Source organism: Ciona robusta, chromosome 11, assembly GCF_009617815.1.
Source record: "Ciona robusta chromosome 11, ASM961781v2".
Lineage (NCBI taxonomy): Eukaryota > Metazoa > Chordata > Ascidiacea > Phlebobranchia > Cionidae > Ciona > Ciona robusta.
The window spans coordinates 3313776-3337900 of record NC_143245.1 but is presented as its reverse complement, the minus strand read 5'-3'; the positions used below and the strand labels follow the sequence as shown (position 1 = coordinate 3337900).

General features: G+C 32.5%; 2 protein-coding genes across 5 annotated transcripts in view; one reads left to right on the top strand and one right to left on the bottom strand.

Annotated features, from left to right (window-relative positions):
* LOC149728100 (uncharacterized) overlaps positions 1-24125 on the top strand; it is a 33612-nt gene that overhangs the window by 2139 nt on the left and 7348 nt on the right. Inside the window, exons 2-6 of the mRNA XM_089888832.1 lie at positions 1085-1234; positions 1610-1852; positions 2697-2903; positions 22502-22680; positions 23167-23286. Of these exons, the coding sequence (XP_089744958.1) occupies positions 1085-1234; positions 1610-1852; positions 2697-2903; positions 22502-22680; positions 23167-23286 (899 nt within the window). The remainder of the gene's footprint in view (positions 1-1084; positions 1235-1609; positions 1853-2696; positions 2904-22501; positions 22681-23166; positions 23287-24125) is intronic.
* Positions 3395-14758, bottom strand: LOC149728101 (uncharacterized). 4 transcript variants are annotated; one of them, XM_089888840.1, is made up of 10 exons: positions 14654-14758; positions 14327-14404; positions 13920-14003; positions 12789-12842; positions 12176-12217; positions 8747-8794; positions 6225-6560; positions 5913-6098; positions 5682-5771; positions 3395-5448 (listed from the first exon to the last, which is right to left on the bottom strand). In XM_089888840.1, exons 5-10 carry the CDS (start codon positions 12207-12209, stop codon positions 5372-5374), a joined length of 771 nt encoding a protein of 256 aa, XP_089744966.1. In that variant the 5' UTR covers positions 12210-12217; positions 12789-12842; positions 13920-14003; positions 14327-14404; positions 14654-14758; the 3' UTR covers positions 3395-5371. The 4 variants fall into 4 exon arrangements, with proteins under 4 accessions (XP_089744966.1, XP_089744967.1, XP_089744965.1 ...); XM_089888841.1 differs by lacking the exons at positions 12176-12217; positions 13920-14003; positions 14327-14404; positions 14654-14758 and having other exon boundaries at positions 12789-12825; XM_089888839.1 differs by lacking the exons at positions 12176-12217; positions 12789-12842; positions 13920-14003; positions 14327-14404; positions 14654-14758 and adding an exon at positions 9220-9667.

Sequence of the window (24125 nt, the reverse complement as noted above, 5' to 3'; positions counted from 1 at the left end):
AGCACATGATATCCAAACATCCTGATTGTGTTTTGTATACTTAACATCGGTATATGGAAGTCGTAGGGATAAGGTTTTGTACTTCTATAAATTTTATATGCTTCCCACCAAATTGGGACTAGAAAATGGAATGAAAAGGTGTCCCATCTTCCCCCACTCTACTATATACTAATATTTTTTCCCAGAACGTTTTTTTGTGTTGGTACGTATTTATTACAGCTCGTATAGTATTTGTTCCCACCTACATGTGCAGTAGCGACCGGTACAAATATATTAAGTACAACGAATATATCACGACACCAGCTGGTCATTGTAATTATTCCCACCCACTGCGCAGTAGCTTGTCCGCGCATGCTCAATAGCGCCCGATACAAATATATCGGTCGGAACAAATATACTGTGCGGAAATACGGGTCCCTTCAGCACATATTGCCCAATATTTCCAACTTAAAATATATGATACCACGAACTAGTCTTATGATACATTTATTAGTTGACAACACTTCAAGGAATTATATTAAAACATGGAAAAATAATTGATTCGCACACTAGGTGTAATTTTATCAATTCGAAAACGCACAGACAAATACAAACTATGAAAAATATTTTTCATTTTTTTTATTTATTTAACCACCATACTTAATTGGTGATACAATCTCTTAAACTATAAAACTTCAAAACTTTGTTAAAATATGATTCAGCGAGAATTCAAAATGACCATCTTATTATTATGCATTTTTGGCCTTGGAAAAATGGTGTATAGTAGGGTGGGGAAATATGGAACACATTTACTTTCTATTTTCTTGTCTTATTTAGTAGTAAACAAAGAACATTAAAGAATTATAAAACCGTATCCTCGCGACTCCAACAGATCGTTGTTAATTGTTTAAAACACGATCAGAATATTTTGATAATATGTGCCTAAGGTGCCCCGTCTTCCCCCACCCTACTATATATTTGTTTACCACCGAATTTTATTATATACTTAGCAACAAAAAACGCATTTGTCGCGCACTTTGTTGTGATAAATCCCGCCTCCCAACCCTACCATACCCATATACCAACTGACCCATTTTTGTCGCAGATCTTAGCGATCCATGCAATTTGAGTGACCACATCAGTAACATTCCTTCGTGCCGTGAAAATGTGAATATATCTACGAAATCCGCCTGTAACAAATTCTCTGACTGTTGTTGGGACAAAGCGGCCAACCCGCCATGTTTCAAAAAACCAGGTAATATATCGTCGTGCGGCTTAGCTTAGTAAAATACAAATTGTGTTTTATCAAAAATGCAGCTAAAAAAATATACAAAGTGGAAATACACACATATGTAGCATAAATGCACAGTATACGAACCTGATTCCAAAGTTAGTAGAGACGTTGTTATTAGCAAGGGGACTAAAAACGAGAATCACCTGGAAAATTAGAATTGTATTATCGATGATCAAAAAGTATGACAGTAGTTCTATTGAATTTGTTGCAAATTTTCGATTATTTCAGTTAGACTGAGTTTTTAAATTTAAGTTGTTGAGGACAATTGCTCTATACAAGAACGACAATATATACACACATATGTCTCAAAAAGTTTAAACGTCTGTTCGTTTCAAGTTAAATGCTACGTCGATCTACGACCAGAGAAGTGCATTCGTAGTCCAATTGGCGGAATCAATCAAATATACACTGGTTACTCCGCCGATGGAACTCGATGTTTTGTTGGCACGTTGCCAATAGTCGAGCCGCGCATTAAGAAATTGCTTCGATATGAAAGCAACTTAGGATTTAAGATACCTAGTCCTAAAGAAGATCTTTGTAGAAGCAGTTGGACGGTTAATGTGACAAACATCGGTGGAGGCAAGTCAATTTTAGTACTTGGTGCTAGTGAAGAATCCTCCGCCCACCTTATTTGCTAACCTAACCACTAACCCCTAACTACTAACCCTAAAACCACTAACCCTAACCATCAACCCCCTAACCATCAGCCTCTAACACTTCCCACCAGCCTATTCTGCTATGTACGGGAGGATTCTTTACTAATGCCCAGTACTTTATTACCTAAATCACACAATATTATATTTTTTACCAAAAAAATAATTGCAAATTTTGATGGATAGTTGGTTGGGTAAAGATGGGACATCTTTTCATTCCATTTTCCCTTCTCATTGGGTAGTAAAAAAGAACGTTTAAAGAATTATAAAACCGTATCCTCACAACGATCACAGACTGTTGGTAATTGTTTAAAACACGATCAGGATATTTAATTTTATGTGCCAAAGTTGTCCCATCTTCCCCCACCCTACTATATAGTATGGTAGGGTAAGTACATTTTTGCAAAAGCGGAAATAAGTTTGTGGATATAGTGCGACATGGAGTCAATTGCGACAAGAAAGCCACGAGCACGTCACATTCGAATGTACATGGGTGTTGGCTAATGGGCCAAATCTGGCATAAAATCCGAGGTTCTTGAAGGACCTCACCCATACAGATCAGAATAAAAGATGACGCAAGATTATACATGTTTTCATTCTTTTTTATCATCTTTTTTGGTATTAAACAAAGATTTTTTACACAATTATATAAACGAATCTTTACGACTCTAAAATAAATTGTTTAAAACATGATCAAGAAATATGGGACTTAGGTGCTAACCATGTCCCATTCAACTCCACAGTAATATACAATTACTTTTGCTATATAGGGCGATGTAGTGTCAATTTGTACAGCATCAGCTCCTATGTGGGCATTCCTAACGATACTACTGTGAATGGTACCGTGCTGTTGGACAGCGCATGCATTGTCTTGAGTCCGGAAAATCACCTCTACGCATTTGCTTTTAACAGCAGTGGAAGCAAAATAGACAAGAAATGTATGTGTACTGTTGATGTTTGGACAGAATCATCTAATAGTAAGTTCATTTTTATTATAACTACAACTAGTCAAATGAAAGCATGCTAATAAAAAAGGTTATTAAATTTGCCTGTTAAAGTTTTTAACTTGCACTTTTCCATTTCTTTGAACCATTTTTTGACTTTTTAAACATGACATATTATTGGACACAGATGTGCTTTTATTAATCCTTTTTAATTGGGCATTTGTTCATGTTATTTTACATGTTGTTTTTTTTAGGCATAAAATGTGTCTTAAACCTATGTAACGGCCGGAAACAAAAACTAGCGGTTTAATTTTTGCGTGAAACATAAACTGAACGTTATAGAGAAACGTTATCGAGGCAATTTTCGTTTCACATGTTTTTATTTTTTACGTCCGCTTGTGGGAAGCATGGAGCTATTAAATAAAAAATATTTCAAAACGGAAATTAACACTGTTCTAACGATATATATATCGAACCTCGCAGCAATTGAAATAAATTTCACCTATCGCATTATAATACATAAATCAACGAACACGAAATTGGTTTTATTACGAAAAAAAATTATACAATTTTCACAAACACGTAATCTACAATACAAAGTGTTATGACGTCAAATACGTAATCTACAATACAAAATGTTATGACGTTAAATACGTAATCTACAATACAAAATGCTATGACGTCAAATACGTAATCTACAATACAAAATGTTATGACGTCAAATACGTAATCTACAATACAAAGTGTTATGACGTCAAATACGTAATCTACAATACAAAATGTTATGACGTCAAATACGAAATCTACAATGTTATGACGTCATATACGTAATCTACAATACAAAATGTTATGACGTCAAATACGTAATCTACAATACAAAAAGTTATGACGTCAAATACGTAATCTACAATACAAAGTGTTATGACGTCAAATACGTAATCTACAATACAAAGTGTTATGACGTCAAATACGTAATCTACAATACAAAGTGTTATGACGTCAAATACGTAATCTACAATACAAAATGTTATGACGTCAAATATGTAATCTACAATACAAAGTGTTATGACGTCAAATACGTAATCTACAATACAAAATATTATGACGTCAAATACGTAATCTACAATACAAAGTGTTATGACGTCAAATATGTAATCTACAATACAAAATATTATGACGTCAAATACGTAATCTACAATACAAAGTGTTATGACGTCAAATACGTAATCTACAATACAAAGTGTTATGACGTCAAATACGAAATCTACAATACAAAGTGTTATGACGTCAAATACGTAATCTACAATACAAAGTGTTATGACGTCAAATACGTAATCTACAATACAAAGTGTTATGACGTCAAATACGTAATCTACAATACAAAGTGTTATGACGTCAAATACGTAATCTACAATACAAAGTGTTATGACGTCAAATACGTAATCTACAATACAAAGTGTTATGACGTCAAATACGTAATCTACAATACAAAGTGTTATGACGTCAAATACGTAATCTACAATACAAAGTGTTATGACGTCAAATACGTAATCTACAATACAAAATGTTATGACGTCAAATACGTAATCTACAATACAAAATGTTATGACGTCAAATATGTAATCTACAATACAAAATATTATGACGTCAAATACGTAATCTACAATACAAAATATTATGACGTCAAATACGTAATCTACAATACAAAGTGTTATGACGTCAAATATGTAATCTACAATACAAAATATTATGACGTCAAATACGTAATCTACAATACAAAGTGTTATGACGTCAAATACGTAATCTACAATACAAAGTGTTATGACGTCATATACGAAATCTACAATACAAAGTGTTATGACGTCAAATACGTAATCTACAATACAAAGTGTTATGACGTCATATACGTAATCTACAATACAAAGTGTTATGACGTCAAATACGTAATCTACAATACAAAATGTTATGACGTCAAATACGTAATCTACAATACAAAGTGTTATGACGTCATATACGTAATCTACAATACAAAATATTATGACGTCAAATACGAAATCTACAATGTTATGACGTCATATACGTAATCTACAATACAAAATATTATGACGTCAAATACGAAATCTACAATGTTATGACGTCATATACGTAATCTACAATACAAAATATTATGACGTCAAATACGAAATCTACAATGTTATGACGTCAAATACGAAATCTACAATGTTATGACGTCAAATACGTAATCTACAATGCAAAGTGTTATGACGTCAAATACGTAATCTACAATACAAAGTGTTATGACGTCATATACGTAATCTACAATACAAAGTGTTATGACGTCATATACGTAATCTACAATACAAAGTGTTATGACGTCAAATACGTAATCTACAATACAAAGTGTTATGACGTCAAATACGTAATCTACAATACAAAGTGTTATGACGTCAAATATGTAATCTACAATATAGGATTTTTTAAAAGTATCAATGCTATCCACTTCATGCATCAAAGCAAAAGTTTGGAAGTTCTCCGGATTCCATGTCCTTGTTGGCAATCAGCATCTTTTTTGAGGTTCCTGCAGTAATAAGATTTTATATTAAAAAAGGTATTAGAAATCAATTATCATGTTTCTTAATATATTTAGCAGAAAACTTCCTGTATATTTAGGAATCCGGATAACATTTAGATTTAGTGCTATCTAATCCACAAACAATATTTAACTTAGTCTTAACAAAGGCAAAAGTCTCAGTAGAACTTCTGCTGATTTTCTTTTTTTAAATACACTTTTATACGCTTCTTAAAACTTACTTATTTTGCGGCCTGTAACTTTGCTTTTCCTTTTGTGTGGAGAAGCTTCAGAGTCTGAATGATAACCCCACTTGCGTTTAATTGGTGAAACTATAAATATGTAACATAAGAAGTAAATATTCCTGAAAAATAAATAAATGAACCATATGCATCATGTTTGGGTGCCTAAAATGTCCAAGTCCAACTGTAAGTATTGGTATCACAAAACAACAGTATATTAAAGTGACTTACAAGATGCGGGAATTCGAACAGCTGGGTAAAATCTACCATCTCCAGACCAACGTGCTTTACAAACTCCACCAAGCGGTAGTTCCAGAAAATTATGAAACATTTTCCGTTCACTTGTTCGAAGATCTTTTATTCGATATATATCGGATATCACAGAATCTTCTAAAAACTTCACTCGGACATAGTTCACTAAAAAAACATTAGAAGTCATTTTTTTTATAAATTGTATATGAAAACAGTAATCCAAAAAAAGTAAATTTTAAATATTCAGTTACACATTCTAACCAATATCATGTTTGTCATGCAACAACATACCGGGTTCATCTTGTGGGTTAACAGCGGGTTCATCTTGTGGGTTAACAGCGGGTTCATCTTGTGGGTTAACAGCGGGTTCATCTTGTGGGTTAACAGCGGGTTCATCTTGTGGGTTAACAGCGGGTTCATCTTGTGGGTTAACAGCGGGTTCATCTTGTGGGTTAACAGCGGGTTCATCTTGTGGGTTAACAGCGGGTTCATCTTGTGGGTTAACAGCGGGTACATCTTGTGGCCTAACAGCGGGTTCATCTTGTGGGTTAACAGTGGGTTCATCTTGTGGGTTAACAGCGGGTACATCAGCAGGTTCTCCAAGTAGGAACAAATCGGGTTCATCATCTAAACAAACACATAAATTTTGATTGGCTAGTTAAATTGGATTAAAAGTTATTAAGGATATTGTGACGTGGGTATCATGAATCATGTGCAAACAGTTTAAACAGCCTTTGCCCTTTATTTTAAAACAATAGTAATTAAATTTAACAATATTTCATTTCTATTATAATTACTTACAGCTGTGTGAGTTAACATTTAGTCTGCATTATTTAAAAAGAATTTAACCATAAAGGATAAAAGCTTTCAAACCATTGGCAAGTTCCTCCAATGTTTCTCTACCCCGTTCTACTAGTTCGTGAGGATGAGATATGTCGTAGACCTTTTCTGCCATTGTAATTGAATGCCCTTTTGATCTTGCAATTGCTACTTGCACTTCTTTAGACTGCTTGCTTGCAACCATGGTAATAAGTTTTCTAACGTCTGTAACTGTAATGTCTACTTTGCTATTATAAAATACTAGCCGACTTCTTACTTTCCAAATTTTGTTAAACTCGGCCGGTTCCATACGTGTGTATTGACCCAACATAGATGGAAATACTGGAAGAATTAAACTAGATGTTTCATTTCTGTAGCTCCAAAGATGCTTTGAAGTCAAAATAACATCGCTCAGTTCTTCATTGTTTAAAACCAAACAAGCATAATTGTTTTTTTCCTTTTGCGCTTTAATATACAAAGCGTAATTTCCAGCCTTGGTTTTTTCTACATTATTTAGCTCTTGAACAGTCAACCCAGTCAAAACAGAAGGACGGCAGCCACCACGACAAACTATTCTTACAAAAATATCCCCTAAAATAGCCTTAATTTCTGATTTCTCAAGACTTCCGCATTCCATGCGGCGTAGTTCGGCAGCATACATCCCATGGTTTTTTTCGTATTCAAGCACAGCTTTAAAAGGTTGCATAATCCCGTGCAACTTTTGTCTGCTTAACTGCTTCACATGGTTATGGCGTTTTTCTTTCTTAACCCGTTGTCGGGCCAACCAAGCATCCGTATACTTCATTAATTTATGAACAGCATTGTTCATAAAATCTGGGTATTCCATATCAATAAACATAAGGAAATTTTTTAGTGTTGCTAAATATGCATACTTTGTTCCATCTTGACCCTTTCCAGTAACACATTTCTCTATATTGCTGTACACTGTCTTTGGATAGTTGATGGTGTCTTTTGAACTTAACATTGTTTTTAATTGTTTGACATAAGTTTTTGCCTTACTGGTAGAAATGGGATTTCTTTTTCCCACACCAATTTTGCAAAGATTTTCTTCATATGCAGAGAAAATACTGTTAAGTTCTGCTATCTCGGTGCTGCATTGTTGTAACATTTTTACAAATTCTTCTCCAGTTGTATTAACAAATTTGTGTTTATGTAAACAATGTGCTTTCAGTGATTTTACTGCAATATTACAAATAGAGCATATGTACCCAGTGTATGATTTGTATTTTCCTTTCTTTTCTAACTTGAGCTTACTGTCATAAAACAAAGCCTCCTTTGGTAATCCTTGCCCTTGATGGTGCCATTGGAAATGGTTAGTAACATTGTAATATAATTTTGAACAATAAGGACATATCCTCTGTCGCCTGTATCCACATAAGAAAAAGGGAATACATTAACTTAGCAACTAAAAAATAAACACTAAAATATATTTTTAAATGTTTCAGTTATGGCTTTAAATTTGATGGAGTTCTAATGTTGAAGTTAGAATTGTTTTGCTATCTCAAAAACTGTGACTGCTTTCCTACCTTCCTGATTTTGATATTTTTCCACCCACTGAATCTCTACTGTATGATCCGACACTTTGAAAATATGTTTGTTTAAAATCTCAATTCTACTACAACCATATTTAATTAAATAGAAAGAAGAAATTGCTTAACTGGTTTATAGTACCACAAATATAAACTACCGTCAACTGACAAGCAAACAGGAACATGCCACTCAAATGAATATATATACCATCTGACGAACATAGATATCTTGCATTATACTTTATGTGGTAGAAAAAGCAGATGTAGGACTATAATTCACTTAAAAATTAAACAGAAAAATAAAAACTTAGAAATATACAGGAGAACTTTACACATTATAACAAAAGTTTCAAAACTTCAAATCTAAAATTAACAGATTATTTGACAGCGACTTAGATAAAATAGAACTAATAATAAACAATTCATATAAATATATATACATACCTTGAACTAGAAACATCTGTTTCAATTCTCTTGATCTTTTTGGTAGATCTATCAAAAATGTATGTTATTTCTTTTTCTTAAAAAATCGGACCAAAGCTTTTCTTAAATAAGACAAAATCAGACTAAAGCCATTTTGATTAAATGAAGATAATTTATTTATCCTTGGGTGGTGAAAACAGCCTTAATAACATGAGTGTTCTTAATTTACCGAGTACGTATAGTAGTGTGGGGTAAGATGGGATACCAAGCACAGATTGCCTCAAATTTTTAAATCACAAAATATATGTTTTTTTTTCTGGTGGTATCATAAATTTGTACTATTTTATACCTTTATAAATTGACAACTCCTAAGAAATGTATTAAAACACACAAAAAAGTTATCGCCCATAAGGAAGTATTTTAGCCATTCTTAAACAGGCGAGGTGAGAAAGGAATAGGGATAATTTAAAATCAGTTCAGCCATGGAGACTCACGTCGGCAATCGGCAATTGCCGACGCATTTGGACAAACCGTCGGATGTAAAAAGAAGCACAAAATTTTTTTTTTTAAATAAAATATTTTCCCGTCAATATATAAAAAATTTGTAATTTGCGGTAATAAACAGCCTAAATCTGGAACAGAAGTAGCATTGCTGTACATTTACAATGTTTTACACATCCAAACAGCATGTTCGTTACGAAATGGTAGGGAAAAAAGATGTGCTGAAGTTGTAAAAGCTCAGGTTGGCCGAGCGCCGAGATTCAACGAATAGCTCGGCAAGCTTATGACATTATTAAGCACTCAAGGAGGAAGGCCACTACGCACGTGAAGGTTAAACTATCACGCACGTGAAGGTTAAACTACCACGCACGTGAAGGTTAAACTATCAGGCACGTGAAGGTTAAACTATCACGCACGTGAAGGTTAAACTACCACGCACGTGAAGGTTAAACTACCACGCACGTGAAGGTTAAACTATCACGCACGTGAAGGTTAAACTACCACGCACGTAAAGGTTAAACTATCACGCACGTGAAGGTTAAACTATCACGCACGTGAAGGTTAAACTATCACGCACGTGAAGGTTAAACTATCACGCACGTAAAAGTTAAACTATCACGCACGTGAAAGCTAAACTACCACGCACGTGAAGGCTAAACTACGACGCACGTGAAGGCTAAACTACCACGCACGTGAAGGCTAAACTACCACGCACGTGAAGGTTAAACTACCACGCACGTAAAGGTTAAACTATCACGCACGTGAAGGTTAAACTATCACGCACGTGAAGGTTAAACTATCACGCACGTGAAGGTTAAACTATCACGCACGTAAAAGCTAAACTACCACGCACGTGAAGGCTAAACTACCACGCACGTGAAGGCTAAAATACAACATTTAAGCCTGTTTTAAACCTCCTACATGCTAAATGATGAACATGTGAATCCCTATTATGACGTAAATAATCAACGTGAGAATTGCTATAATGTCGCAATCAATTACCAGGTCAAACAATCCTTATTATGATGCAATGAATCCACGTGTGAATTCCTACTATTTCGTAACAAACGGTCTACCTGGCTAAGAAAAACATGGCGAATACAAGGCAAAACTACAATGCAAACTGAACGGTTATTTTGCTTTTGCGTTGATTTCCATAATGCGTTGTTACGCAATAATACAGATACCGTAAACCAAGACAAATGACCGATTAAAACCGAAAAATCTGATAGAGCTGATAAAAATCAAACTAAAGACCTAAAAATATTATTAATTAGTTATTAGTGAACTTGTAATTAATTAATTAGGTAATTTATAATTGTTTTTAAATAAAGTTTACCTCCCCTCCATTAAACAAACATTATAATTATCATCTAATGCGGTTTATTCGTGTATCATGTTAACGCTCAAAAAGACGCGTAAGTGACCTAAAGTAACCCCGACGTTACACGCGCCTCATATACATGACATGCGGTGGACGCATGATCAGACGCTTTGACCTAGTTTAATACGTCAGATTGTTACGAACGAGTTGAATTATAGGTATACGAATAAGTTTACATTTATGAACAAGTTAGCGCTTTGCATTAATTTTTACGTACGCACATCGCTGGCCGTTTGGTTACTTAACGCCGACAATATCGGCCATTTTATGCTCTTGCCCAAAATCGGTAAATAACTAAAAATGCGGCTTAGAACACGTGGTTTGCGGTGAAAGAGGATACGTAATTTCCGGTGTTGGAAAATGTAAAATACATATAAAAAATTAATCAAAAATGGTTTATAATTGTTGCATCACTTTGTATTATTTCAATATAAAAAGAGTTTAAGATTTTTTGTTTTTATATTAAAAATCAGTCTAATCAGATATGAAACATTGGGCGCTCGCGTTATTCGATAACGGCTGTAATTCGACACCGGCTATAATTCGAGACGAGTGAATTCGCTGACGTTGCGATTCGTTAGCAAGTTCACAACGAACGAATAATAATTAAAGAGAAAGGTATGCTGACTAGTCTCGTTATCCTAATTTAGTTGATTCACTTTTTTCGTTAAACAAACTGCGCTTTTATTTATATGCTGAGTTTGTGATTAAACGCCAGTCTGTTTCTAACCGTAACCTAATAAACTTTGCTACTATTGACATGTTTAAGATCTATACCATCACGTTGTCGTTGTTTAGGATGCTAAAATCGTGTGATTTCACTTATGACGGGCAGGTGACATCGCGTCAGTAACTTCACACCCGTCCCGCGTATTTTAAAGAGCGTAAACAGACCCCACGTTACCTTCATTTTTGAGTTAAACCGTTTTAATGATTCCAGAAAACTTTACTTATTAAAAAAAAAACAGAAAAAAACACCATTGTTTTGTTTACCCCTTCTCATAAGGCGATTTTGGGGTAAAAAAACAAGAGAAAAAAGTATGAAATGTTCGTAAAATTGAAAATATACCAGCTGCACGGTACTTGAATATGTAGCAAATACTTGCGTTGCATTCATAATAAATTTATCACTAAAGGCCTTCTCAGAAAAAAAAGTTTACCAAACCCCATAAAAAGTTTTTTTTGTCAATTTTTTGTTTGATTTAGTAACTTGTGTTTTACCAAAAAAATAATTACCACCTAGAAGGGCAGTTAGGATAAAAAATAAGCCAAATAAACGTCCTTTTTACCCACAAAAACTGTTTGCAATAAAAATGATTTTTTTAGAGGGTTAGAGGGGTTGTCCTTTCTTACCCAAAGTACCCTATTGTTTTTTTCACTTTTTTATTACCCAACTTTACTACATATGTATAAATTAATGAATTAAAAACAAACTTTAAAAAAAAACGACCCAAATGTTTTTTGTCACTTCTTATTTAAGAAAAATATTATTAGCTTGCCCCTTAATCAGATGTAAAAATAAAAGTTTTTATTGTATGATTAAAATAATAAACACTAGCACATACGGTTGTGATGTCTTGGATGTGGATGGTTCATCATAAAGAATTCTAAAATTATTAGGAATTAGAATAGAAAACAATTAAAGAGGTAATGGGCAGCTAGGTGAGAAAGATTTCAAGATTACAACAACTTTGGCCTATTAAATATAAATTAATGAATTTAACTTATTTACTATCGCGTAGCAAGCAATAATACTTGTTATAACCTGGGTGTTTAGTTACATACAATCTGACTTTGATTGGAATGGTGAAACATGATGTTTTTAATAAAGTTTGTGTGAAACGGTTAGCATACAGTTAAAAAAACGAAACCCGGTTAAGGTTATACCAAAACCCAACATTATGAATCCTTTGTTTATGAATGGTAGTTACAAGTTAGTCCCTAATCAATGCTTTTTAAATATTAACCGATATTTAGCTTACTATATATTCATTGTGTTGAAGCTAGTTATACTGGTTACAGCGGCAGCATTATGGTAAAACTCACGCATCTTTGATTTAGGAAAATGGCACATGTTTTTTTTGGGGGGGAGGCCTTGCATTATGGTACAATAAAAAAAACTACAATACTGAATTAAATTCTAGATAACAATATGCCTGATAAAAGTTATATACTTACTCTTTGATAGTGCTTGTTAGGGTTTCCAAAATCGTGGTTACTTTTTCCATTGTCCTAATACATAAAATAGATTTCATTTAGAAAGATTTGACACCAACCAATAGTTTACAACCAGGAGTTTATGTGTAACCAGGAGAGGTCACGTGGTAACAAAGCATAATATAACCATGCCAGACACCGCACATATTTAAAGTTTCAAGTAAACAATAAGAATTAGATAGCTTAACGTATGTGTGCTGATTGCCAGTATTGTACTGACTTTGGGCAACACATTTTATTATAGTAAAGAAACGGTAGGTTATTATTAGTTTATTTATTAAACTGGCTTCTGTTAACACTAACAGTTTGTATGCCGATCTAAGAAAGTTTGTAGTACATAAACATAGTTAATTATGCTATGCTCGGAAAAAAATGCTGTCTTCAGTATCAAAATTTATTTAACGGGTAGACCTGCTTGGCTTATACTATGAGCAATAAGCACTGTTGAGCAGAAGAAAAATTGTTCATAATTGCCCCTGTATAAGAGTCATTTAAGAGCGGTATTGCAGTAATGTCGCTTGTATGTAAACTAGGGATGCACATTACAGAATTTCGATTCCTTGAGATTCGAATCCTTTTGTATTCGAATCTAATTACGGGATTCGGTATTCTGTTTAATGACGTCGTTACACGTCATCTCATATACTATATTAACAATTTTTGAAACTTATTAATTTTGAAAAAAAATATTTTTGTGTTTGTGGGACTTTCGAGAGTAAACGTTTCGTAACGTCTTTTCATAGCCTGCTATACGTTTCATGACGCAAAAACTACTCAATAGTACAATTTTTGATCATTTTACAACTCAAGATCCAACAAGGCTGTTATGAAAGGGTCAATAAACTGACTTTTGTGGGTAAAATTTTTTTTTCCTATAAATATAAAAAGATTCGAAATTCTAGATTCGGAATTCTAGATTCGAATTAAAGTATTCTAGGATATCCTAGAATACCTAATTATTCTGTAATGTGCATCCCTAATGTAAACTGCAAAATTCACGCTATTTATGGCCGCATCTAACCCACGTTTTACTGTTTACGCACAAAATGAACACATAATGATAATAAAAGATACAGGCATGCTAAAAAATACCTGCTTTTGGAATCTTTTACAGAATCGGCGTTGTCATAGACATCACTGCTTGATTCCAGTACGTGTTTATGTTTTAAACTCTTTCTGCATCATGCATTCAAATAATGAAATTAACAACATTCAATGATGAAATTGGCACATCGCAATTCGAATTCCACTAATAAATATATAGCTAATAAAATACTAAATCAGGACGGTACTGCAAACTTTAAAGTTTTTCTTTAATGAGCTAAAAAATTGGCGTAAAATTCGGGAGAAATCAATCATTTCTGGGTAAATATCCACCACCATAAATAAGAAATATACATTACCGTTTACGAATGTAGTAACATCAATTATAAATACAACACATCATTGTCACAACAGAGTAAAGTATTTATTTATAAATTTAAAAATCCATAACATACCTGTTGTTAAATACAAAAGAACCATCAGAAGACCAGTTTTTCGTAATTTCTTTTTTTAGTTCACTACTCGAATCAGATCTGGAAAAAACACAAAATAGATTACAATCTCGTTTAACACTAATGATATATATATACATACATATTCAATAAAAATCGCTTTTAATGATTACAAAAGGCAATTCATTTATTTATTTAACAACCGCTTGCTAGGAACACAGAATGCAAGCAGTGTGGGGTTTTACTCGGTTGCTGCTGCTCACCAACTTTCAGTAATCCCATCACATTGTATTCTTTCTGCTTAAACAACGACACTAATAAAATACTTACAACCACAACTCAGAACTGCTTCCATCACTAGTTTCTGGTTTTACGAAACTTGAATCACTGCTTATATAAATTGAATCATCACAATCTAAATCCATATTCTATAATTTTGACTAATAATAAAATCTGAAAACAAATTATATATATATAACAAAAATAGACTGCGTACCAGCACATTCAGCAAACAAATGGAGAAATGACAGCGTGATCTCGTACAAATGGGGGGAAATGCATTATTACGTCACATAAACATATTATACAAATGGCGGAGCAATTTTTTTTTGCGGAGAATAAATGTGACTTATTCGACACAGCAATCATAGTAGTAATACCAATAAAAATAAATCACTATAATAACAAATGGAATATTTAGCAACGTTGCACGCTAAAGGACGGGCTTGGATTATACTGGTGCTCGTGAAATACGGTTGATGACCTAAATTTGATTAAAACACGGGAAGACACGGCCTAACACAGTTATTAATGAAATTAATTGTATATACAAACATTAAACATATGGTTTGAAGCCGTTGGAGTATGAAAACGGAAAGAAAACCGCTACAGGGTCAGTGGTAATGATGAAGATCACAAACACAGGTAGTTAGGTACGGACACAGGTGTGTACACTCACTACACTGGCACGGTTTTCTTTCTTAACGAACAAAACATTGCGGATCAATTCGAACTGTAGTAATATAACTAGACGCATACGAACGCGGTACTTACTGAATTTTGATAAAACCATGGTAAAAGGGATGCGAAAGTTATATATAATAAACAAACATTAACTAACTCAAAAATTCAAAGTAGCCTTTATAAACAGAATTACTAAAAACGGTTTCAAACGACAGCAGATCCAAAATCAAGACTGGGCTGACCACGCGGTCGCATCATGGTCGCATATTGCAACACAATGGTTCTGACGTGTTTAATTGTTACGTCTCCCAACCAATCACAACCAAGAAATTGTAGCGCCCAAAAAAACGAACTTAACTCATTCAAAACAAAGACTATATACTGCACCTCTTTGGATAGCTTTCTTTGTCTAAAATAAAGCAAAATCATAATAAACAAGAACTTCATTAATAATATACCTAAAAACAACCTGTTTATTACCGGTTATTGAACAAAATGAGAGATTGTGCGGTTCCTAGAAACAATTAATATGTAAATCAAACGAGAAATTGATGGACAAAACTGTATCGCGTTAGAATTGATAAAAAAAGTTATGCCGTCTTTTTAGTTTGCAAATGTTTATCTTTAAACAGACGTAAATGTTTTGGTTCTTTAGTATAATACGTAAATCAAACAAGAAAACCTAAAGGAACACAGAAACTTTAGCAAAATGTCGGAAAAAATATTGTTTTTCTGAAACTTAAAATGCTTCCCTAAAACAAAATCTTGACTTCATGAAACAAAAATTACCTCTGTTGCACTACAATTTAATACGTTAGATTTAACAAACTCCATTAAGAAGAACAAACTTTATACTCAATTTTATTGACGATGAGGCTGTCGAGACCAATTAAATTCGTTCGTTAGACAATATAACAAACATATAATAGGCTTGGGAAAGATGGGACGCAATTGTATTCTTTTTTTATCCCATTTAGTGGTAAACAAAGAACATTCAAAGAATTGTAAAACCATATCCTCACGACTCTTATAAACCGTTGTTGATTGTTTAAAACCTGTTTAGGATATTTAGATGTTATTTGCCAAAGGTGCCCCGTCTTCACCCACCCTACTATGTATAAAGATCCATCGCCACTTACACCAACAAATTTACTTTATTAGCGGAATGTAGTTGTTGCGTACAATGAAACAAAATACCCCACATTAAAGTCTTGTCGCGTGGGTATTGAATTTGTTTAATTTGATTACGTCAAATGTTTTCACTAACAGTAACGAATGTAATGAGTGAATGCAAACCAATTTTATCAGGTTAAAGTTAACTCTATTTATATATATTGGGGGGCAAGATTAAACACTTCCCCAATATTTTAAAAATCAAAATATGTGAACTACGTGGTTCAAACTCCTAAACTACAATTTTTTGGAAGTTTTAACGTGATTCAGCGAATATTAAAAATGAACATCGTATTATTATTAAGCAATTTTCAGCTATTAAAAATGCCTGTTTTCCCTTTAATATCGAATTTTAATACTTATCAACTGTAACCACCGTTGTCGCGCGCTTTGTTAGAAGATAACGTTGAATATAATACCGTAACATTTATTTTCGTCTTTCATCGAATGGGATCTGTAAAGAGTGGTTTAAAAAAGTATCCCAACTTGCCCTGTGTGACAACTTAGCCCACCCAACTACAATGTACCTTTTTTGCCAGATGTTTCTCTTTAAATAAACATACACATCTTCGCTACAATATGTAAATCAAACAAGAAAACGTAGAAACACGAACATTTTATTCTTAAACGTTAACAAAAAGTTTGAACTTGAGCTCCGAATTGGAGTTTTTTTCTAGATTCAAATTTAATATTGTTTGCGTTTTTTCTTATTAGTCGCACTACAAATAAATTACGTTGCTTAACAAATTTCATGATATAAAACACAATTTATATTCTATTTTCACTGATAATGAGGTTGTCAAAACCAATTTCATTTGTTGCATATACACCCTATAACGTATATAAAAAGATCGATCGACACTTACACTAACAAATTTACTTTTTTTTCACTTTTTGCGACTAAGTAAAGAATAGTCAATTTTTTCAGAATAAAATGGGCGGCCACTGGCCAGCCCAACTTCGCCACCCTAGATTTCAGCTTTTTTTTGTCATAGTAAAGAGCGGTAATCTTTCCTTGCAACTTGTGGCGTTTCATAACATACAAAATTTCTACGATCACGAATTTGCCGACTTAACCTCTAAACTGCTGCTTTTCAAAGAAATTCATAAAAATTCCATTTTGTAAGTTTTCTCAGTCACTTATGTAAGTTTTCTGTTGCCGAATTACCTACCTGACAGTCTTTTTCGGGAGACGAGTGACTTTTTCGTTCAGCACTATACGTGACGAAAACACGTATAACATTTTCTGGGCTGAGCGTTTTAACACTTAATTGAAACCTCCCGTCTAGTGCATTCACCGCGGTTTCCCACTAAATAAATCGAACAAGAAAACGTAGAAACACGAATTACTTTTCACTGAAGCGTTAACAAAAAGTCTGAAACAAAATTTTTGTTTTTCTGAAACTTAAAATGCTTTTCGGAAACAAAATTTTGATTTCATGAAACAAAAATTTTGTTTCCGAAACCAAATTGAGCTTCGAAATAAAGTTTTTTTTCTCGATTTAATTTAATATTGTTTGTGTTTTTGTCTTATTAGTCGCACTACAAATATATTACGTTGCATTTAACAAATTTCATGATATAAAACACACTTTATATTCGATTTTCACTGATGATGAGGTTGTCAAAACCAATTTTATTCGTTGTATATACACCCTATAACGTATATAAAAAGATCGATCGACACTTACACCAACAAATTTACTTTTTTGTTTTTCACCGTTTGCGATTAAGTAAAGAGTTGTTAAGTTTAAATAAATGCTTCGTACGGTAGTGAATGCAAGTTTTAGTTGTATTCAGAATAAAAAGGAACGGCCACTGGCCAGACAAAATTTGTCACCCCAGATTTCAGGTTTCATTTAGTCATAATAAAGAGCGGGTAATCTTTCCTTGCAAGTTGCGACGTTTCGTACCATAATGTCTACGATCACGAATTAGCTGATTTAACCTCTAAGCTGCTTGCCAGAATCAAACAAATTCAAAAACGTTTATTCAACTCAAGCTCATTAATCAATTTTGTATTTTTTCTGTCGCCGATTTACCTACCTGGCAGTCTTGTTCGGGAGACGAGTGACTTTTTCGTTGAGCAGTACGTAACGAAAACATTTGTATATATAACATTTTCTGAGAGGAGCGATTTAACGCTTAAAACCCCCGTCTAGTTCCACCGCGGTTTCCCACTAAATAAATCGAACAAGAAAACATAGAAACAGGAATTATTTTTTACTGAAGCATTAACAAAAAGTCTGAAACAAAATTTTTGTTTTCTGAAACTTAAAAAGCTTTTCGGAAACAAAATTTTTGTTTTCTGAAACTTAAAAAGCTTTTCGGAAACAAAATTTTGACCTCATGAAACAAAAAAAGTTGTTTCCGAAACCAAATTGAGCTTCGAAATGAAGATTTTTTTCTCGATTAAATTTAATATTGTTTGTGTTTTTGTCCTATTAGTCACACTACGAATTTATTACGTTGCATTTAACAAATTTCATGATATAGTAGGGTGGGGAAAGATGGGACACTTTTAGCACGTAATACCTAAATATCCTGATCGTGTTTTAAATAATTAGAGTCGTGAGGATGTGGTTTTATAATACTTTTATTGTTCTCTGTTTATTACCAATTGGGACGATAAAATAGAATGAGAAGGTGTCCCATCTTCCCCCACCCTACCAATATTGAAACAAAATACACAACGTTTTCTTTTGTCTGTAAAACAAAAATGTTGATTCTGAAAGTTTTGTCTCTGAAACGAAAATATTGTCTGTAAAACGAAAATATTGTCTGTCGAAAGTGTTGTCTGTGAAACGAAATTGTTGTTTGTGAAACAAAAATTTTGTCTGTAAAACGAAAATATTGTTTGTGAAACGAAAATATTGTCTTGTGAAACGAAAATATTGTTTGTGAAACGAAAATATTGTCTGTGAAAGGAAAATATTTTCTGTGAAATGAAAATATTGTCTGTAAAACGAAAATGTTGTTTGTGAAACGAAATTATGGTCTGTGAAACGAAAGTGTTGTCTGTGAAACGAAAATGTTGTCTGGAAACGAAAATGTTGTCTGTGAAATGAAAATATTGTCTGTTATACAAAAATATTGTCTGCGAAACGAAAATATTGTGTGTGAAACGAAATTGTTGTTTGTGAAACAAAAATTTTGTCTGTAAAACGAAAATATTGTTTGTGAAACGAAATTATGGTCTGTGAAACGAAAGTGTTGTCTGTGAAACGAAAATGTTGTCTGGAAACGAAAATGTTGTCTGGAAACGAAAATATTGTTTGTGTAACCAAAATATTGTGTGTGAAACGAAAATATTGTGTGTGAAACGAAAATGTTGTCTGTGAAACGAAATTGTTGTTTGTGAAACAAAAATTTTTTCTGTAAAACGAAAATATTGTTTGTGAAACGAAAATATTGTTTGTGAAACGAAAATATTGTCTGTGAAACGCAAGTGTTGTCTGTAAAACGAAAATATTGTTTGTGAAACGAAAATATTGTTTGTGAAACGAAAATATTGTCTGTGACACGAAAATATTGTCTGTGAAACAAAAATATTGTCTGTGGAACGAAAATATTGTCTGTGACACGAAAATATTGTCTGTGAAACGAAAATATTGTTTGTGAAACGAAATTATTGTCTGCAAAACGAAAACATTGTTTGTGACACGAAAATATTGTCTGTGAAACGCAAGTGTTGTCTGTGAAACGAAAATATTGTTTGTGAAACGAAAATATTGTTTGTGAAACGAAAATATTGTCTGTGACACGAAAATATTGTCTGTGAAACGGAAGTGTTGTCTGTGAAACGAAAATATTGTTTGTGAAACGAAAATATTGTTTGTGAAACGAAAATATTGTCTGTGAAACGAAAATATTGTTTGTGAAACGAAAATATTGTCTGTGAAACGAAAATATTGTCTGTGAAACGAAAATATTGTCTGTGAAACGAAAATATTGTTTGTGTAACGAAAATGTTGTCTGTGAAACGAAAATATTGTCTGTGAAACGAAAGTGTTGTCTGTGAAACGAAAATATTGTCTGTGAAATGAAAATATTGTTTGTGAAGCAAAATTATTGTCTGCGAAACGAAAGTGTTGCCTGGAAATGAAAATATTGTCTGTTATACAAAAATATTGTCTGCAAAACAAAAATATTGTGTGTGAAACGAAAATGTTGTCTGTGAAACGAAATTGCTGTTTGTGAAACAAAAATTTTGTCTGTAAAACGAAAATATTGTTTGTGAAACGAAAATATTGTGTGTGAAACGAAAATATTGTTTGTGAAACGAAAATATTGTCTGTGAAACAAAAATATTGTCTGTGAAACGAAAATATTGTTTGTGAAACGAAATTATTGTCTGCAAAACGAAAACATTGTTTGTGACACGAAAATATTGTCTGTGAAACGCAAGTGTTGTCTGTGAAACGAAAATATTGTTTGTGAAACGAAAATATTGTTTGTGAAACGAAAATATTGTCTGTGAAACGGAAGTGTTGTCTGTGAAACGAAAATATTGTTTGTGAAACGAAAATATTGTTTGTGAAACGAAAATATTGTCTGTGAAACGAAAATATTGTTTGTGAAACGAAAATATTGTCTGTGAAACGAAAATATTGTCTGTGAAACGAAAATATTGTCTGTGAAACGAAAATATTGTTTGTGTAACGAAAATGTTGTCTGTGAAACGAAAATATTGTCTGTGAAACGAAAGTGTTGTCTGTGAAACGAAAATATTGTCTGTGAAATGAAAATATTGTTTGTGAAGCAAAATTATTGTCTGCAAAACGAAAACATTGTTTGTGAAACGAAAGTGTTGTCTGTGAAGCGAAAACATTGTCTGTGAAACGAAAATATTGTTTGTGAAACGAAATTATTGTCTGCTAAACGAAAGTGTTGTCTGTGAAACGAAAATATTGTCTGTGAAACGAAAATATTTTCTGTGAAACGAAAATATTGTCTGTGAAACGAAAGTGTTGTCTGTGAAACGAAAATATTGTTTGTGAAACGAAATTATTGTCTGCTAAACGAAAGTGTTGTCTGTGAAACGAAAATATTGTCTGTGAAACGAAAATATTGTCTGTGAAACGTTAATATTGTCTGTGAAACGAAAGTGTTGTCTGTGAAACGAAAATATTGTTTGTAAAATGAAATTATTGTCTGTGAAACGAAAGTGTTTTCTGTGAAACGAAAATATTGTCTGTGAAACGAAAATATTATTTGTGAAACGAAAATGTTGTCTGTGAAACGAAAATATTGTTTGTGAAACGAAAATATTGTCTGTGAAACGAAAATATTGTCTGTGAAACGAAAGTGTCGTCTGTGAAACGAAAATATTGTCTGTGAAACGAAAATATTGTCTGTAGAACGAAAATATTGTTTGTGAAACGAAAATATTGTTTGTGAAACGAAAATGTTGTTTGTGAAACTAAAATGTTGTCTGTGAAACGAAAATATTGTTTGTAAAACGAAAATGTTGTCTGTGAAACGAAAATATTGTTTGTGAAACGAAAATGTTGTTTGTGAAACGAAAATATTGTCTGTGAAACGAAAATGTTGTCTGTGAAACGAAAAGTTGTCTGTGAAACGAAAAGTTGTCTGTGAAACAATAATTTTGTTTCAGAAACAAAAATCTCATTGAGCTAGTTTTTTTTTAAAGAATATGTAATTTTATTCTCTCTGTCATCATCTAGCGGAAAGCAGTTTTTTTTTGTTTCACAGACAATTTTTTTAGAGAAACGAAATTTTCATAGTTACCTAAAATTTTCGCTTCATTATACCAATTTTTTGTTTCACGATCTAAATTTTTTGTTTCTCGTTTTTGTTTCTGAAACATAATTGCTGCATATGAAACGAAAAAAGCCCATATGAAACAAAAGCGGAAACTTAAAAAACGTTTCACGGCCTTAACTACAGGCACGCAGTTTCCCATTGGGCAATTTCATAAATTAAGTCAAATATTTTCAATGATTTGTATAGATGCCCATTCATTAGAACCATACCTTCTGGCAAGGTTTAAATAATATATCTGATACACTTTTAAAACAGAATATCTAGTTGATTCAAAACAAGTTCAAAATTATCTCAAAAGAGAAAAGAACAGAACAACATGCTCACAAATTCTTGGCATCATGCTCTGGCCATCTTGGAGAAACAGGATTGAACCTGTTAATTTTGGTGAGGTGGATGCTGTGATTAATGCATTCACCAACCTCACAAGTATTAAGGTAACAGAGTTTTAATAACTTGCTATGCATACAAGGCTAATTAGAATAAAATGTGAAATTTATAAAGTTCAATTTTTCCCAAAAACTATTAGCCTCGAAATACACCTAAACCTAATCACATTAAAAATAATCTACAGTTTTACGTGAGACAGCTCAATTAGAAAATTCTTATATGTGACAGTGACACAGTTCTTAAGCTTTGGTTAGAATTGATCAATGCCTTTCAAAATCTCATCAAACTTTATAAAATAATATGTGTATTTTGTACCAAGTGTTGTTATTTTGGTGTAACTTTTACACATATGGGTTTAGGCTCTAAAACAACAATCCATTAAAAATGTATTTATTGTGTATTACACTAAAAATGTATAAAACATTTATTTTTTATAAGAATTTTATTACATGTTTATTGCATCTCAAATAAACACAACAACATAGGTAGAAACAACGGATTTAAAAATAAAACAATAGTTTATTTTTTTACAGATTTCCGATGTTTATAAATTTTTAGACAACGCAAATGTTCTTTTGGATAGCACAAAAAAGATTGCTAGCTATCAGTTTTATGAAGGAATGGGTAATGATTCTGGTGGCAAACTTATTGAGGTACATTTTTTAAAGCTTAATATATTATATAAATATATCTGTTTTAAGCAACTATAGTCAAGTGGGGAAATAAAAGATAAATTTACAGAATTTTGTTTTTGTGTCAGAGTATTGCATTAACAATTTTTTTGTCTAGAATTTGGAGGAACATTATTATCATACAGTGTTGTCTATAGATTATTATCATACAGTGATGTCTGTAGAATTTCTATAAATATATATTTAAATTTTATTCGATATTTTGTACTGTTTTTTTTTACTTTGAGTCAAACAAGACATTTTTGAGGCAATAAAAATCAATGTTTTTAAAATCAATTCAATTTAATTAGAAGAAAAACAAAATGACAATGGAAGTACAGGGGAATAATACAATTATTAGTGATACAACTTATGCATTTATGCAGCCTATTTATTTCTCAAAAACATCATTTTCCACAAAAGCAAAGTATCTCTAATGCATTTAACGGACTTGTTCTAATGGTTCTCTTTCTCTTACAATTCATCATTTTCACTTAACCACTTCATCTTAAATATAAACATAAAAAGTTAAATAAAGGCTTTGGAAAATCTAAATGACATCTTGACTTTATCTAAACTTAATTCAGCAACATAATAACAATATAACTCTATGATCTCAGCAGCAAGCTACTAAAAATTTAACAAACCCCATTAAAATTTTTTTGTTTATTTTTGTGTGTTTCACTGATCGTATTTTTTGTGTTTTACTGATAATATAAATACCTCTTAGAATGAAAGTGAAAATAAAAAATAATATATATAAGTTTTATGTACTTAGTCAAAATTTCATATCATAACAGCCAAATATAACTTCAGTATCG

Coding starts and splice junctions, on each gene's coding strand:
- LOC149728101 (XM_089888837.1), bottom strand. CDS start 7,881: ATGTTACAACAATGCAGCACCGAGATAGCAGAACTTAACAGTATTTTC. Junction 6,561..6,806: donor ATTGGAGGAACTTGCCAATG/GTTTGAAAGCTT, acceptor GTGTTTGTTTAG/ATGATGAACCCGATTTGTTC. Junction 5,449..5,681: donor AGTTACAGGCCGCAAAATAA/GTAAGTTTTAAG, acceptor TTATTACTGCAG/GAACCTCAAAAAAGATGCTG.